The sequence below is a fragment of the Apodemus sylvaticus genome, chromosome 12 (genome assembly GCF_947179515.1).
Source record: "Apodemus sylvaticus chromosome 12, mApoSyl1.1, whole genome shotgun sequence".
In the NCBI taxonomy this organism is placed as follows: Eukaryota; Metazoa; Chordata; class Mammalia; order Rodentia; family Muridae; genus Apodemus; species Apodemus sylvaticus.
In genome coordinates, this window is record NC_067483.1 from 93,620,290 (window position 1) to 93,636,033 (window position 15,744).

The 15,744-nt window shown below is 42.4% G+C and overlaps 1 protein-coding gene across 1 annotated transcript in view; it reads right to left on the reverse strand.

The window, feature by feature from the left end:
* The window catches only part of Lyplal1 (lysophospholipase like 1), a 44,766-nt gene extending 32,400 nt beyond the window's left edge, over positions 1-12,366 (reverse strand). Inside the window, exons 1-2 of the mRNA XM_052200962.1 lie at positions 12,237-12,366; positions 8,919-9,018 (exon numbers count right to left, since the gene is read on the reverse strand). Coding sequence (XP_052056922.1) covers positions 8,919-9,018; positions 12,237-12,330 — 194 coding nt within the window. The 5' untranslated portion in view covers positions 12,331-12,366. The remainder of the gene's footprint in view (positions 1-8,918; positions 9,019-12,236) is intronic.
* Positions 12,367-15,744: the final 3,378 nt, after the last annotated feature.

Consider the following 15,744-nt stretch of genomic DNA (forward strand, 5'->3'; position numbering starts at 1 on the left):
ATAGAGGGCTAATATCCAAAATGTATAAAGAACTCAAGAAACTAATCACCAAAAAAAACCAAACAACCCAATCAAAAAATGGAACTAATCACCAAAACAACCAAACAACCCAATCAAAAAATGGAGTATAGACCTAAACCAAGATTTCACAACTGAGGAATCTCTCATGAGAAGAAAAATCTCATGAGAAGCACCTAAGGAAATGTTCAAAGTCTTAGTGATCAGAGAAGTGCAAATCAAAATGACCCTTAGATTCCACCTTATACCAATCAGAATGGCTAAGATCAAAACCACAGGTGACAGATAACACGTGTTGGAGAGGATGTGGAGAAATTGCTGGTGGGATTGCAAACTGGTGCAATCACTCTGGAAATCAATCTCAGAAAATTGGAAATAGATCTACCTGAAGACCCAGCTATACTACTCCTGGGATTATACCCAAAGGGTGCCCCACCATGCCACAGGGCATGTGTTCCACTATGTTCGTAGCAGCCTTGTTTGTGATAGCCAGAAGCTGGAAACAACCTAGATGTTCCATGACAGAAGAATGGATACAGAAAATGTGGTTCATTTACACAATGGAATACTACTCAGCTATCAAGAATGAGGATGTCCTGAGTTTTGCAGGCAAACAGATGGAACTAGAAAGTATCATCCTGAATGAGGTAACTCAGATCCAAAAGGACATGCATGGTATGTACTCACTAATAAGTGGTTGTTAAGGAAAAAAAGTACAGAATACCCAAGATACAGTCTTCAGTCCACAGAACTAAAAAAGATCAACAAGCTGAAGGGCCCACGTGAGAATGCCTTAGTCCCACCTGGGAGGGAGAAGAAAGCAATCAGAAGTGGGGAGGGAGGGAGGGACCTGGGAGGGAAAGTGGATGGTGGGAGCTAGTGGGGGTGGGGGGAGGAGGATGTGATCTGGTACTGGGTAAGGGAAAAGGACTGAGGCCCTGAGGGCCAGCAGAAAGAATGGAAACAGACAACCTGGGAAGATTGGAGGTTGGGGCCCCTCTAGAATGCACCAGGGACCTGGAAGGTAAGTGACTCTCAGGATCAAGGGAGGAACCTTAGATGAAATGCCCAATAGTAGGGAGAAGGAACTTATAGAGCCTACTTCTGGCAGGAAGACAGGGCATCAAATGAGGGAGAGGGGGCCCATCCCATAGTTACAACTCTGACCTATAACTGTTCCTGTCTGAAAGAATTACAGGGATGGAAATGTAGAGGAGCCTGAGGAAAAGAAGGTCCAGCCACAGGCCCAAAGTAGAGTCCAGCTCAAGAGTAGGCCCCAAGGCCTGTCACTATTACTGAGGCTACAGAGATCTCACAAAATGGACCTAGCATGACTGCACTCCAGAAGATCCAACAAGCATCTGAAAGAGTCAGATGCAGATATTTGCACCCAATCAATGGACAGAAGCAGCTGACCCCTGCTGTTGAATTACAGAAGGCTAAAAGAAGCTGAGGAGAAGGGCAACCCTGTAGGAGGACCAGCAGTCTCAATTAATCTGGACTCCCGAGATCTCTCAAACAGGCAGCATACACCAGCTGATATGAGGCCCCCAATACACATACAGCAGAGGACTGCTAGGTCTGTGTTCATTCAGAGAAGATGCACATAATCCTCAAGTGACTGGAGGCCTCTGTGAGTTTAGGTCAGGTGGGGTGAGGGGTGGGGACATCCACATGGACATAGGGGCGTGGGAAGGAGGTATGGGATGTGGCACAGTCGGAGGAGGGGGGATAAAATATGGAGTGTAAAAAATAATTAATTTTTAAAAAGTTCACATTCTGGATTTCCTGATTTAAATGCCTTTTCCAAGTACACAGGTTATTACACAGAAATAGTCTTATCCAACATAGTCTTATCTTGATAGCCTTGTATTTCTATTTTTCACTTTTCAAAGCTTAAACTTAGTGAAACATTTTCATATGTCACATGACTCAAGTTCAAATTCATTTTATCCAAGACGGACAGGTAACTATGTGGAGAGAGAGGGAGGAGAGATGGGGGAAGATGGAAGGAAGAAGGCACCACTCTTTAACAAATAGAACCTTATTCCTAAGGTACACTTTAAATACAGGAAACGAACTTCTTGTTTAATCTGCTATAAAAGTAAGATTCTGTACTAAGCTCAGGAAAATCTAGAAAAGCATCTCTCCAATAGATCCCAGCATCCTGTAGCTCTGTAAGGGCTCTGCGCATCCGTGCAGTGCCCTGCCTCTCACCACCACCACACTGGATGTCATACTTAATATTCAGCAGCCATTGCTCTTTATTTAGTCAAGAAGTCGTCCAAAACACTTAGAAAGTTTAAAAATACTCATAAATAATTCTCCTTACATATCTTTGGAGATTTTTAATTAATCTGCATTATCATTATCGGAGGTTAATGTTTTAAGAGAAAAGTTTTGGAGGAGAGCAGTCTTCTGTAGCCTGAACCCTCTTGCTTCTCCTCCACTGCCCTCTACCCTCACTTTCTGTGGGAAAGACAGAAGCCCACAGCTCTCCTCTCACTGCACTAAGCCTCCTGACCCCAGAAGCTGCTCTGCTCTGCTCTGCTAAGGAGATAGCTCAGATGCAAGGAGAATGCAGGCAGCATCCAGGCCTTCCTCCTCCCAGAGACCACAAGTCCTCTGCACTTGAAAGCAGGTGCTTTGTTCTCAGTCACTGTCGCACACTGTGAAGTCCCGTTCCCTGAGGCTGAAGTCACAGTGAAGGCCAACTCTAGAGCAGATACCCAGCCCTCACTCTGGAGTTCCAGTCAGACTGTTGACTTCTGCAGCTCCGTCGACTTCTCTCTCTGTTCCCTGCTATTTCTCTCACTGTTTATTTGTCTGTCTAAGCACTTAAATAAGGATGATATCATAGGCTAAAATGTGAATCATTCTGGGAACCCGGCCATTAATGGGAAAAAATGATACTCGCTAACTCTTTCCCTTTGACAATGCCTTGTTTGATTAATCTAGGTAGATGTTCCACCGAGGAGCCCAGTGCAAACCCCCATCGACTCAACTGGATGGTTCGGGTCTCTCATTTCTCTAAGAAAAAAGTTAAAAATTTCTGTTTAAATGGGATCATTAAGATAATTTAATGGGATAAAAAAGACTAGAACTCTTTTTGCTAAGAAAACAATCGAGAGTACATAAATCTCCAAAGATGTTAGAATAACCTTTAAATAAAGCATAAAAGATTGTTTTTTAAACAGCTAAAAGGCTTGGCACATGTGTTATATTCATTCACTTTCTTCCTCAAATAAATCACTTTATTAGCTGGTATAAAAACAGTTCAGACATTACCACAATAAACAAATATGTTCGGCAAAGAACATCTGTGTGGCTCCTCAACCAATCAATCAATCAACCCGTTACACACTGGTGAAGTATTAGACTACAGTGCATGGCCAACACTTTTTTTTTAATAAAAAGGTATTCGATTTAATACCCACTTCTATTTTAATCTGTATCCCCCTAAAGCTATAAGGGCCAAATGATCACCTGCAGCCTTCAGGATAGCAATCTGGCGGTAGTCTCTCTTTGTCCCTGTTTCAGAATTCCCCCAGCATGCTCTAGGCTCAAGTGCCATTGGACCAGCTCTTCAGTGACTCAGGGGCATTATGTGAGATGTCCTCTCCCAACCACGTGCTCCCCACCATTCCCTGTGCTGGCTCTAGGCTCCAGTCAGATGATGTCATCAGTGTCCTCACCCATCCCCGTGCTCCCCATCATTCTGTGCTGAGCTCCCACTGACTATTCAGGTGTCAACTGAAAAGTCACCCTCTAAAGTCCTCTGACTCCTCATTGCTGCTTCTATTCTGCAAGGACTCTGTCTCGCTAATGTCACTGCTCTTCACAGCGTTCATCATTATTAGAGATTATTGGAGATGGCAATTGTTGCCTTTTTAAATTCAGTCTGTACATGAGCAGTGGACCTCTGGCCTCCACATGTACATGGATACAGAGGCATGTGCAAATCCTTGTCTGTCCCTTCCCCTTGTGAACATGCGTAATTTACTGAAAATGATAAGCACCTTTTTTTAGGTGGGAAAATATACAATCAACATGTAGAGGCACACTCAAGTCTGATGGGTTTTAGGACTTTTCAAATTATCAACAGAATTTATATCATAAAAATTATAAATGGACTATAAAACATTATTATTTTTAATGGAAATTCTGTTATTAAATCCAAACTAAGAAAACCTGTGGTTGTAAACACAGTGAAAATATGCCACAGAATAAAAATATTTATTGGGTACTTCCAATTGACGAGTCCAAGTTAACATAATGAAAAATACTATTCTACTTTTCCATTTTAATTAATACAGCAAACTATTGTTTACTTTTATTTAATATGCTCCCAACTAGCTGATTTATAGTTGAGGAAAGGAGCACTTATGAACAAAAGGTTAACTAACGATTTAGTGTAAACACAATGACATGCCACCATCGACTATGCGGAATGGCATAATAAACAACCATTCCCCTGTGAGGCTCTCGGAGGCATTTATGACTATGGAAACTAAAGTCATACCCTGGCTTGATGGTGTTCTTAGCACATGTAATGAAAGACTTGAGAATCATTAAGGGGAAGGGAAACAAACGGGGACCTTGTGATCTGCAGTTCTAAAATTCAGTTAAAGCGGTAAATATTTACTCTAAGATGGGGAAAGTTCTGCGATTTGTATTTAGCCTTCCTACAATCAGGGAACAAGATAATTAAATTAAAATATTAAAAAGCTTAAGTAGGCTGAACAGTGGTGGTTCGAGTCTTTAATCCCAGTACAGGAGGCAAAGGCAGGCAGATTTCTGAGTTCGAGGCCAGCCTGGTCTACAGAGTGAGTTCCAGGACATCCAGGGCTACACAGAGAAACAAACAAAACAACAACAAAAAGCTTAAACAGTGCAAAAATGAGAAACATAGAACATAGAAGAAAAGACAACAGATTTGTAGTCAAGCCTATAAATGCAATGTTACATTAAATATAAATGGTTAAACAAATCACTTAAAAGACAGAAACTGTTAAATAGATTAAACAAAGCCCAATTACATGCTGCCTATAACACATTCTAAATACAATTGATAGACAAGCTAAAGAAAAAAAGATTGTAAGTTTGCTATGAATACTAATCAAACATAAAGTGATGAAAAAATATAAAATAAGTGTAGGAAAGTTGCTGTGCAGTATATGATTATTATACAAACTACACTTTGGGTTGTTACCGGAAGTTAAGCATGATCATTTTGTAAGAAAAAGGTATTTATTAAAGTCCTTTGCTCATGACTCTCAGAACCACTTAAAAATCATTATTGACCATATATAAAATGTAATTTAATGCTATCAGCCACCTTATACTGTCCTGGTATTTTTAAATACTGTAAATTAAAAGTATACATGAAGAGTTACCATGGTAGATAGAGTTCATGAAAAGCCATAAAGTCTCAGTGAGAAGCCAAAGACTGGGATTATTTATATAGGATATCTTATCTGATAGCAATGAAACGAAATTAGAAATCAGCAACTGTAAGACAACTGAAGCAACCCTCAATGCATGAAATCACCAACAGACATCTAATGGCTTCTTGGTTAAGAAGGTCCAGTATTTTGTTTTGGGGGGCAAGGGGAAGTCGAGTTAGGATACCACACAAGCCCTTACCACAGTGACTGACATTTGCTGAGAGGCAAAGGCCTACACTCCTCCTTTGCATCCTGGCTGCCTTCTGCGTTAGCTCTGCAACTGCTAACTTCCTCGGATATCTAGTCTAGGAACAAACTTCCAGGCTACTATATAGCCCAAGACTCCAAGTGGTGGGCTGGGGAGTTGTGTCCCACATAAGCAGGAGTGGTGTCTGTAATCCCAGTGCTGGGGGATGGGAAGAGGTCAGAGATGGGCTGCTAGATCCCTGGGCCTTGTTGGTCTGGCAGATTAGCCAAATTGATGAGTTCCTGGTTTGGTGAGAGACTTAAAAAGGAGAGAGCAGGAGAAAGGTAATTCCCTTTAGCCTCTGGCCTCCATGCTACACACACACACACACACACACACACACACACACACACTCACTCTCAACAATAAAGATAAGACGAACTCCAACGGTAAAACCCAGTATAAGTGCCACAGTGCAGAGACTGCAGGAGAACCCCAGCTAATATCTGGCATCAACTGCTGGTTCTGTGACTAGGCCATCCGATGAGGGATCCAATCCCCAGCAGACAAATCGGGAGCCACACCCAACCTTCAAGTTTTCCCAGGAGAAGCCCCAAGAACAACAGAATGGAATTGAGTCACCACTATCCTACCCTTTTTGAATTCCTAAACCACAAAATTTGTGGCTGTAATAAAAGTATTGCTTCGGGGTGGGGGGGGGGGGGGAGTGGTAATTTGTTACACAAGAATTGCACAGGGAACGCGAAGGTGATAGAAAGCCTTCCAACATAAATAAAACAGAAAAATAAAACATTGTGAGATTTGGCTGGAGTTGTGATAAAATTACTGCTCTAATATAAATAGGAGGGGAAAAGAAAATGGGCAGACATAAATGGAACAGAAAACGAAATGCAAGAGGAAATGGTGGTGGATTGGGGGGGGGGGGAGATGACTTGTAGTGCCAGCCCTCAGGACAGAGACAGAACGGCCAGGGGTTCCAGGCCAGCCTGGGCTACGTGAGACTCCTTGTCCAAACTACAACCATTCAGAGAAAAGAACCAAACCTAAACTGGATCTGAAAATGATTTGTGAACTGGTAACCCTGACAAGTTAAAACACGCAAACACGTACACACACAGGGACACACATACACATGATCATCATCTCATCATCAAAATAACAAAATATTACTATGAGAACTTAAAATACTTGAACAGAAATTCAAACATTAAAAATAAGTATCTTTAAGTCAGACAAATTCCAGCAGATTCAAATCACTGACACTGACTTGAAAATACATAGAAAATCTAAAAACGTGGATTACAAAAGAAAACAAATTCATTGCCAACAACTCACCCAAGAGAACTTGAGGTGCAGGGTGAGTTCTGTAAGTGCTATCAAACATTCAAAGACAATGGAAGAGAGACCCAGAGGGATATGGGCCTCCAAAGACCCAGAGCGACGGACACTTCCAAACACATTTGACGAGGCCAGCACAAACACCACAGACAACCCTGAACATATGACAATAAGGAGTATAAAATACTATTGGTTTAAAGATTGAAAAGCACTGATACAGAATTCAGGTTATAACTGATAATGCGTGAAAACCATTTAGTTTGTAGCAAGAGAAGAAAACAAAAATATTCTTAGAATCATGTCCCTAATGTCTGTCTTATTATTTGATCACTTACTTTTACAATTAGCCTAAAACTCACAATCTTCCCAGTTTCCACAGAAATATCAGCATTCCCTTTTAATTCTCTAGAGACCAACTACAAACAAGCTCTTTTGAAACTTGATGTGCCAGGGTTGGGGAATACCCAGGGGGCCCACCCTCTCAGAAGAGAAGCAGGGAGGACAGGGGAAGGGACTCTGTGAGGGGAAGACTGGGGGCAGCAGCATTTGGAATGCAAATAAAAGAAAGAAAGAAAAAAGAAAGAAAGAAAGAAAGAAAGAAAGAAAGAAAGAAAGAAAGAAAGAAAGAAAGAAAGAAAGAAAAGGGAAAGGAGAGAGAGGGGGAGAGAGAGGAAGAGGGGGGAGGGAAGGGAGGGAAAGGAGAGAGAGAGAGAGAGAGAGAGAGAGAGAGAGAGAGAGAGAGAAAGCATGCAAGAAAAAAAAACAAGACTAGGACATGAGATATCAGACTTGGTTGCCTGACACAAGACAATATTTGTTATGCAAAAAATTAGAAAATAAGACTATGTGGGTGCTTATTTAATATTTATAAAAAGCCGTTTATGGCCTCAAAACTACTTCACTCCTATCATTATAAATTCCATGAAATGCACCTACAGGTTTCCATGCCTCATGTCTATCCTGGTTTACTGATTCAAAGAACCTAAGAGTACTTAACATCCTTTGAAATGTGGAAAGAATGTTATAAAATTCTTTTCCAGGGACTATGAACCCGGGTCAGAGAGACAATCTTGGCCAAAGTTATTAAGGTTGCTTTTGGGGTGTGTGAGGAGGAGAGGGGTGTTTGAAAGATGAGCTATCTATATGCAGACTGACAGGAGGCAGGCTGTGGGCTGGGGCAGGGTCAGTCAGAACAGCTGAGTTATTCCCAGAGCTGAGTGGTCGATCTGCCACCTGGGGGAGCTTGGCCAAGGATGCCAATTTCAAAGTAAAGCATGCAATGTTTACAGGTGGGAGGTGAAGACCCTAATTTAAAATCTCAAATACAGAATTAAAGTTAAAAACATCAAGTTGATGCTGGAAAGGACCCAGGTATCCCTCAACAGAAGAGTGGATGCAAAAAATGTGGTATATCTACACAATGGAGTACTATTCAGCCATTAGAAACAATGAATTCATGAAATTCTTAGGCAAATGGATGGAGCTAGAGAACATCATACTAAGTGAGGTAACCCAGACTCAAAGGGTGAATCATGGTATGCACTCACTAATAAGTGGATATTAACCTAGAAAACTGGAATACCCAAAACATAATCCACACATCAAATGAGGTACAAGAAGAAAGGAGGAGTGGCCCCTTGTTCTGGAAAGACTCAGTGAAGCAGTATTAGGCAAAACCAGAACGGGGAAGTGGGAAGGGGTGGGTGGGAGGACAGGGGAAGAGAAGGGGGCTCACGGGACTTTCGGGGAGTGGGGGGGCTAGAAAAGGGGAAATCATTTGAAATGTAAATAAAAAATATATCGGGGGGAAAAAAAGGAAAAAAAAAACAAAAATCCCATCAAGTTGGCACATGTACATATTTTATCCCATGGAGTTATACTCAGAGGTGAAATTGAGCATTGCATACCTGGAGGGAGCCGTTGGATAAATAATCTTTATGTGCTGGAATGTCAAGTCTTGGTTTAGCACCTGCTTGATCCACTGTCTCTGTCCTTCGCCAGAGTGACCTGACAAAATTACAAAACCCACCATCGTCAGACAAACACCGTCACAACACAGCGCATTTGAAAGTACTTTCCACATCCCAGGCCACTTGAAGACTGGGACAGAGAACCCCAAAAATCCCCACATGCTAAAAAGAGCTGTTCGGATAGCTGAATTAGTTGACCCAGCACACACTATTATTATACATCTGGAGGCAATGTTTATCAATTAGAAAATGATCTTTATGCTGAATTTCAGTTCTCCTTGTTTGTAGTAGATAGAATAACTTCTTCTAGAGTGGATTTCTTTTGAGCTGTTGTTTGACCCTATTCCTTTCTCATCTTACCCTTACAAAAATCCCAATGTGATTTACACCGTTGTAGCTGGCATGACATAATACAATTTTTGTGGTGAAAACAAGTCTTCAAGGAGTGGGTCAGGTGTTTATTGTACTTCAAATTTAAATGTGAAGAAATCAGATTTTAACTCTATTGAAAATATTTACATAACCTAATGTCATGACCCCCCCCCCCCCCAAATAGTGTAAGAAGTGAGGGAAAAAACCTAAGTGGGAGAGGAGGGCGGATGACGAGAGGTGGAGAAGAGTGTCTGCCGGACGACGCTTCTACTTCCTGTGGTTTCTTGTAACCTCAGCAAGATTTGACTGAGCCCCTCATAAAAACATGACAAAGGGAGAAAGCCACCAACACACACAGCATGGCCTTTATCAGCCTTAAAGGTCAGTACGGAGCACAGACATTCACTTAGGAAATCACAAGTATGATGGATGCCAGTGAAGAAAATAATGGAGCTAAGGGACCGATGCGGGAGGCTGAAGCCAGCGACAGAGAAGGCCGTTCACATCAATCACCATAAAAGGCACCGTTCGGCCCCCTCACATGTTGGAAGTAGAAAAAGCTTCAAATACACGTGGTGGCATATGCCCATATATTTTCTACAGCTGGTACACTTTAGGTCAGAATCTAAAGCTTTTTAAATTATTCTTCTTTATTAAATGGGAACTGTTTTTACTTTTTAAGGCTTGGGGGAGAGGGGACAACTGAAAGAATGTTGGAAAACAACATTCATTGATCCATTCGCAAAGTTCACTTCCTTACAAAGCTTGTACACACTATGCACATGTAGGAAATTCCCAAGAAAAAAATTAAAATGACAAAAAAGTACCTTATTCCAAAACCAGGGTAAGACTGAGTAGTTTGTTTATATTTAGATTACCTAGAAGCCAAATACTTCCTGTTCCTGTGACACAAACACATGCTCAAGTCCAATCTGGAGGGCCAGGGCCTTATTCTAGTCTGCCTTCTAATGCTGTAATAAAGCACTGACCCAGATCAGCTAACTGTCCATCACCAAGGGAGGCCAGGAACTTAAGCAGGAAGCACAGAGCACAGCTGATACCGGCTTGTCCCCGTGGCCCATGCTCAACCAGCTTTATACAACTCAGAAGCATATGCCCAGGAGAAGCAATGGCCACAGTGGGCTGGAGCCTCCTAAGCAATCAACCATGGAGACCATTCACCACAGACATAGCCACAGGCCAACCTGAGCTGGGCAATTTCTCAACTGAGACTCTCTTTTCTCAGGTGACTCCTGGTTCCAGGTGACAATAATTAACACAACAGGCCAACTCCTAAAAGATCTTTTATACATCAATGCAGATCCAATTATTCAAGAATAATATACCTGAACATCTGGAAAAAATTAGATGAATTTTTTCCAATGTACAAAGGCAAGTTTTACACTTATACACCACATACACAGTGTGTAAAATACATACAGAATAGATGACTCTGACTTGAGATATTCATTATAGGTTATAAAAATGTCAGTGATTTGAAACAGAAAAATAGGAAGCACTAAGCAAAGTGGTCCAGAGGGGGAAAAAGAACAAATTCTAGCTCTTCCTAAAGACACTGAATTAATTACGAGAAGGAATTACTATGTGGGAATTTTGGATGCTAATCATGGAATGCTCTTGGGTCCTGAATTCTCAGGCAGCTAGCTATGAAGGTGTAAGTCTTTGGCCAAGCCTTTCCCTTTACACAACTTTTATTACTCTATTTCTAAAACGCTACATCACAGTTGAGGGTTTTCCTCCCCCTCCCACCCAGAATATTAATTCCAAGTCAGACATTTGGATTCAAATCCAACTTCACCATTACTTACAACAACAGCAAGTAAACGTTTTTCTAGTCCCGTTTTTTGTTATTGTTGTTGTTTTGGGGTTTTTTTTCCCCCCAAAATGAGGAGAACGTCTCACAACGCCACTGGGAACACTGCAATCCCCTCGTGTTCTAGTAAGACATTCCCTTTAAGCCTCCACGAGCCTTGGCACAATGCCGTGCTCCTGAAAAGCTCTGACAAGCCCTTCATTCGCAATGTCCAAGTTCACGTGTTATTCTTTCCTTACTATTTACTTGGCAATAGCTAGTGCACCATCTTGTGATCTCCTGTCCACTGCTGACTCAAATTAATTGAACTGTTTTTGTTTTTAAATTTAGGTAGGCCCCTTGAGGACACCGGCTGGATCTCATTTCTTAAATTAAAAGATTTTTTTTTTCCCTTTCCTGGGAACTTACCCTGGGCCAACCAAGTACAGTGAATGCAAGGATTAAGGCAGGGATTCTTGTTTTTGTCTCTAAGAGTGCTCCCTAAATGAAGCTGACTTGATACTTACCTCCTCGGAGATTTCATGAGAGGGCAAAAGGGGAAACCAGGGTGGAGGACCATCAAAAAAGACAGGTGGGAGGTGCGTGGGAAACCCACAGGTGATGCCAAGCATAGAGGACATGGTGTAAATGTCCAAATTCACCGAGAGTCAAACTTCTCTATGACACAGGAAAGGCAGACAACAGCTTATGACCCGCCAGAGGGGTGTGTGGTGGAGTGTGTATGTCAGATGACTGGTGGTCCACTCTGAAAGCAGTGGTTAATGCATGTGCCTGGACACTTACACGGACATGTGGTATGCGTGAACTTGGGGTTGGGGTAAGGACCGCGGGAAAAACCATGATATAGACGGAGGGGTCAAGGGCATCGGTGAAGGAAGGGAGAGGATGAAAGTAACTGCTATAGGAAAGAGGACACCCTCGGGGAGGTGGCAGGCTCCTCCCGACCCTCGGCGCTGGCGGCCTCTAGCCCTAGGGAGCTCTGGGGGACCGAGAAGAGGGTGCTTCCCCAGCTGTAGCGAGCGGGGCGGAGACCACAGACTGTAATGCACCTGAGCCGTGCAGGAAGATCAGCGAGGCACTGTGTCTCCGGGCCGGGGACACCACGCAACGTCGCAGGTGCACAGAGGTGGGTGCAGCAGCCATGGCGGAGGAGCGCGGGCTCTGTGCGCAGCCACGCCCCTAGCGTCACGGGGCCGCGCACGCAGGCGAGCGCGCCAGCCTGGGTGTGCGCATGCGCTGCGGCGTCTGGCATCCTGCCCCTAAGTCTGACTTCCCAGTGAACTGCTCTATGTTCTGCTGAAAAATGCATTCCGTAGGTCAGGTTCCTCCGTTATAATGAGTGAGAATAAACCTCTGTCCCAAGAATTTGCTGCAGGTTTTAAACTGCAGTTCTAAAGCTCAGGATCACACCGTTTAGGGAATACTACTGTCTTTAAATTTTTACAGATATAACCCTATTTTATATAACCATCCACTTTGGGGCTTGCACCAGATGTTCGTAGATTTTTGCTCACAAGGTGAACCAGCCATATAATAATTTCTTTGTGTGGTGTGTGTGTGTGTGTGTGTGTGTGTGTGTGTGTGAGAGAGAGAGAGAGAGAGAGAGAGAGAGAGAGAGAGAGAGTCTTTTTCTAATAGTTAACAGACAGATCTAATTTAATGAGCTAGGACTTCGCATTCCTTGGCATGGCTGTTAGCAAAACTGTGGGCAATGATTGGTGGAAATGATTACAAGCTGGAGATGGTTGAGCGTGGCTGAAGGCAGCAGGAAGTAACATGAAAATAAGTGTGGGATTAAATGATCCACAGCTTCAGTTTCCGGGACACATCCCCTCCCTAAAGATAACAAATCAGGCACTAATATAGAGGCTCCTACATCACTATCCGCAGTGGTATTCACAGACAGCAAAAGATAAAACAGCCCCCCATGCCCATCTCCTACATCCTGTCTACAAATGGACAGGATACATGGGATGTGTGTACCAGCAAGTACCATCACTGCTAACAAAGACAGAACTCTGATTCCTGTACAAAATAGACTAGCTTTGGAAACACTATCTTGGTTAAAAGAGCCAGATAGAAAAGGAGAAATTAACTGACTCTATCTGTTTGTCTTATTTAGAGTGAACAACTTTATAAAAGACAGGCAGTAAAAGAAGGCTTTCCTTACCAGGGTTGACCACAACGGCAGGGTGTGTGTGTGTGTGTGTGTGTGTGTGTGTGTGTGAAGGGAAGGGGGATCACTGCAAATCTTCTGTTTAAGGTATTGAAGTCTTTCTGGAAATTGACAGTGGTGATTGTTACCTGAATTGTTGAGTTATTTAGTGCCACGAACTTTACCTTTGAAAAATGGCTACAATAGTCAGTTTTATTGTATTGTTTCACTATAAGTCTAATTAAGTGAAAGGATGTAATTATCTCTTGCATAAATATTAAACATAAACAAAATTTAACAATAGGATTGCAGCCCCAGCAAGTGGCTCTTTTTTCATGCAGAATTGGATAAACCAAACCCTGAGGGAGTTCATGTGGCTAAACTACATGTAATATCTAGTATATTTAAGCAATTACAAATTGTATCTTTTTTTTTTTTTTTTTTTTTTTTTTTTTTTGCCCAGCTCCGGAGTAACAAGCCTGCTTGCTAGCAATTCCTGGTTGCTAAGATTCGCTTGATGCTATCACAGTTTTGTACCAGTGCTGTTGTGGTTATGCCCTATATACCATTATTGCTATTGATTAGCTAGATAAGAGAAGCTGAGCCACAGCCACAGATAGCAAAAGAGAACACCAGCTGTGTTACTGTTTGTTGAGCATTTCTTTAGCTTTCCTCAGGCGTTTTGGTGTTAGCTCCAGCTCTCTTTCTCCAAAGGGATGATAATCAGTCACAACAGGCAAGAAACAGGGACTGGATTCCTACCGGTCGGCCAGGGCTTGGGTTCTTGCTTGGAACTTGATCCTTCCTGGAGTCATGATCACTGTTAGACTGAGACAGACTTCTGAACCTAATCACTGTGGCCCTTCATCTTTCCATGACTTGAATGGGGAGCTATTGTCGCTGTCCCTTTCATCTACAGTTACAGAACAAACAGAGGGGTTTCTATTCCTGTATTTACAGATGCCATCTGGTAGGCACACTGTTGGGGTTGTGTTTCTGTCAGGTCCTGTCTTACTTTGAAATGTAATTAGGTTGCAGGCTGTCTGACTACCCCTTTTAGGACAGATCTTTTGCTCTGCTGCATTGGCGTGGGAATATCCACAGAGGATTTTCGTTGCTACATTCTTTCCCGCCTCCTACAATTTCTTGTTTCTTTGTTGCTGCTCATATGCTTGTAGCCAGTCTGTCCAGTCATACCGTATGATAGCATCAGTGATAGAGCAAAACAGCCAGCAGAGAGCACACAACTAAAGCAAAGAAAAGGAATAAGAAAAACAGACTTCCTCCTTTTTTTTTTTTTTCAAAATTGTTCATGTCTATTGGGATGAAAACATACAAGGTCAAGCTGGGTGTGGTAGCACTCACATTTAATGCCAGCATTGGGGAGGCACAGGCAGTGACTTCTGGGAGCTATGCTCTGGGAGTGATGGGAGATACAGGGTCAGGGTTTAATTTCCTATGCTGTGTTTAGGAAATCTTTAAGGTGAATGTGTTATCTTTACAGAACATGTGAAGACCCCGCCCTTGGAGTGCAGCATCGGATGTTTGAGATGTTGGCAGTTACATGAAATCAGTCACCGCTTTTGTCATTTATGAGCCTGAATTTTTCTTCTCTGTTGGTTGGGATTTTTAATTAATTATTAATTTTTTACTCATTCTTAGTACCGAGTGCATGTATGTGAATAACATGCTGGTGTGTATGTCGCAGTACACATGTGGAGGTTAGAGGACAGCTTTGTGGAATAGGGTCCCTACTTCCACTTGCAAGTGAGTTCCAAGTGAGTCACCCGGCTTGCACAGTGAGGGCCTTAGCCAGTTCAGGCAACTTGCTAATGTGGTTGTCATTTATCTACTGCTGCATTTTGCAAAAACACAAATATGCATAATAAGTAGACATTTCTCAGTAAACCCCAGACATAGGTCACTTAATACATTTTATAAATTGGCAAAGCAAATTCCCTTTATCCATTTATGAAGGAAACTAGAAAAAAACTTAAAGTTCCCAATTCTTATCAGATAATAAGCCATTTTGAATTGAGACTGAGACTTTAATCATTGCCTCCATTCTAGGGGGTTTAAGCTTTAGAGTTTCAGAGTTTCAGCCTTCCACATGCAGAGGTGTGGACTTTCCTTCCTCACCAATGTTGCACTCTCTGGGTGTGCAAGGACCCTTTCTCTTTCAGTCAGCAAGGGCATCATGTCCTGGGCTGGGAGGCTTTGGTAAAGGAACGAGGGAGAGGAGTTGCATACGCAAAGCCTTGGAGTGTAGCTGGGTTTCCTGATTGTTTATTAACAGTTAGAGTGATGAGTGCTGAAGCAATGCCCAGACTCTTGGGGAGGATTGTAAATGAAGTTTTATTCTCCTCTATTAATTGTTGTCTCAGAGTCTTATTGTGTCCAAC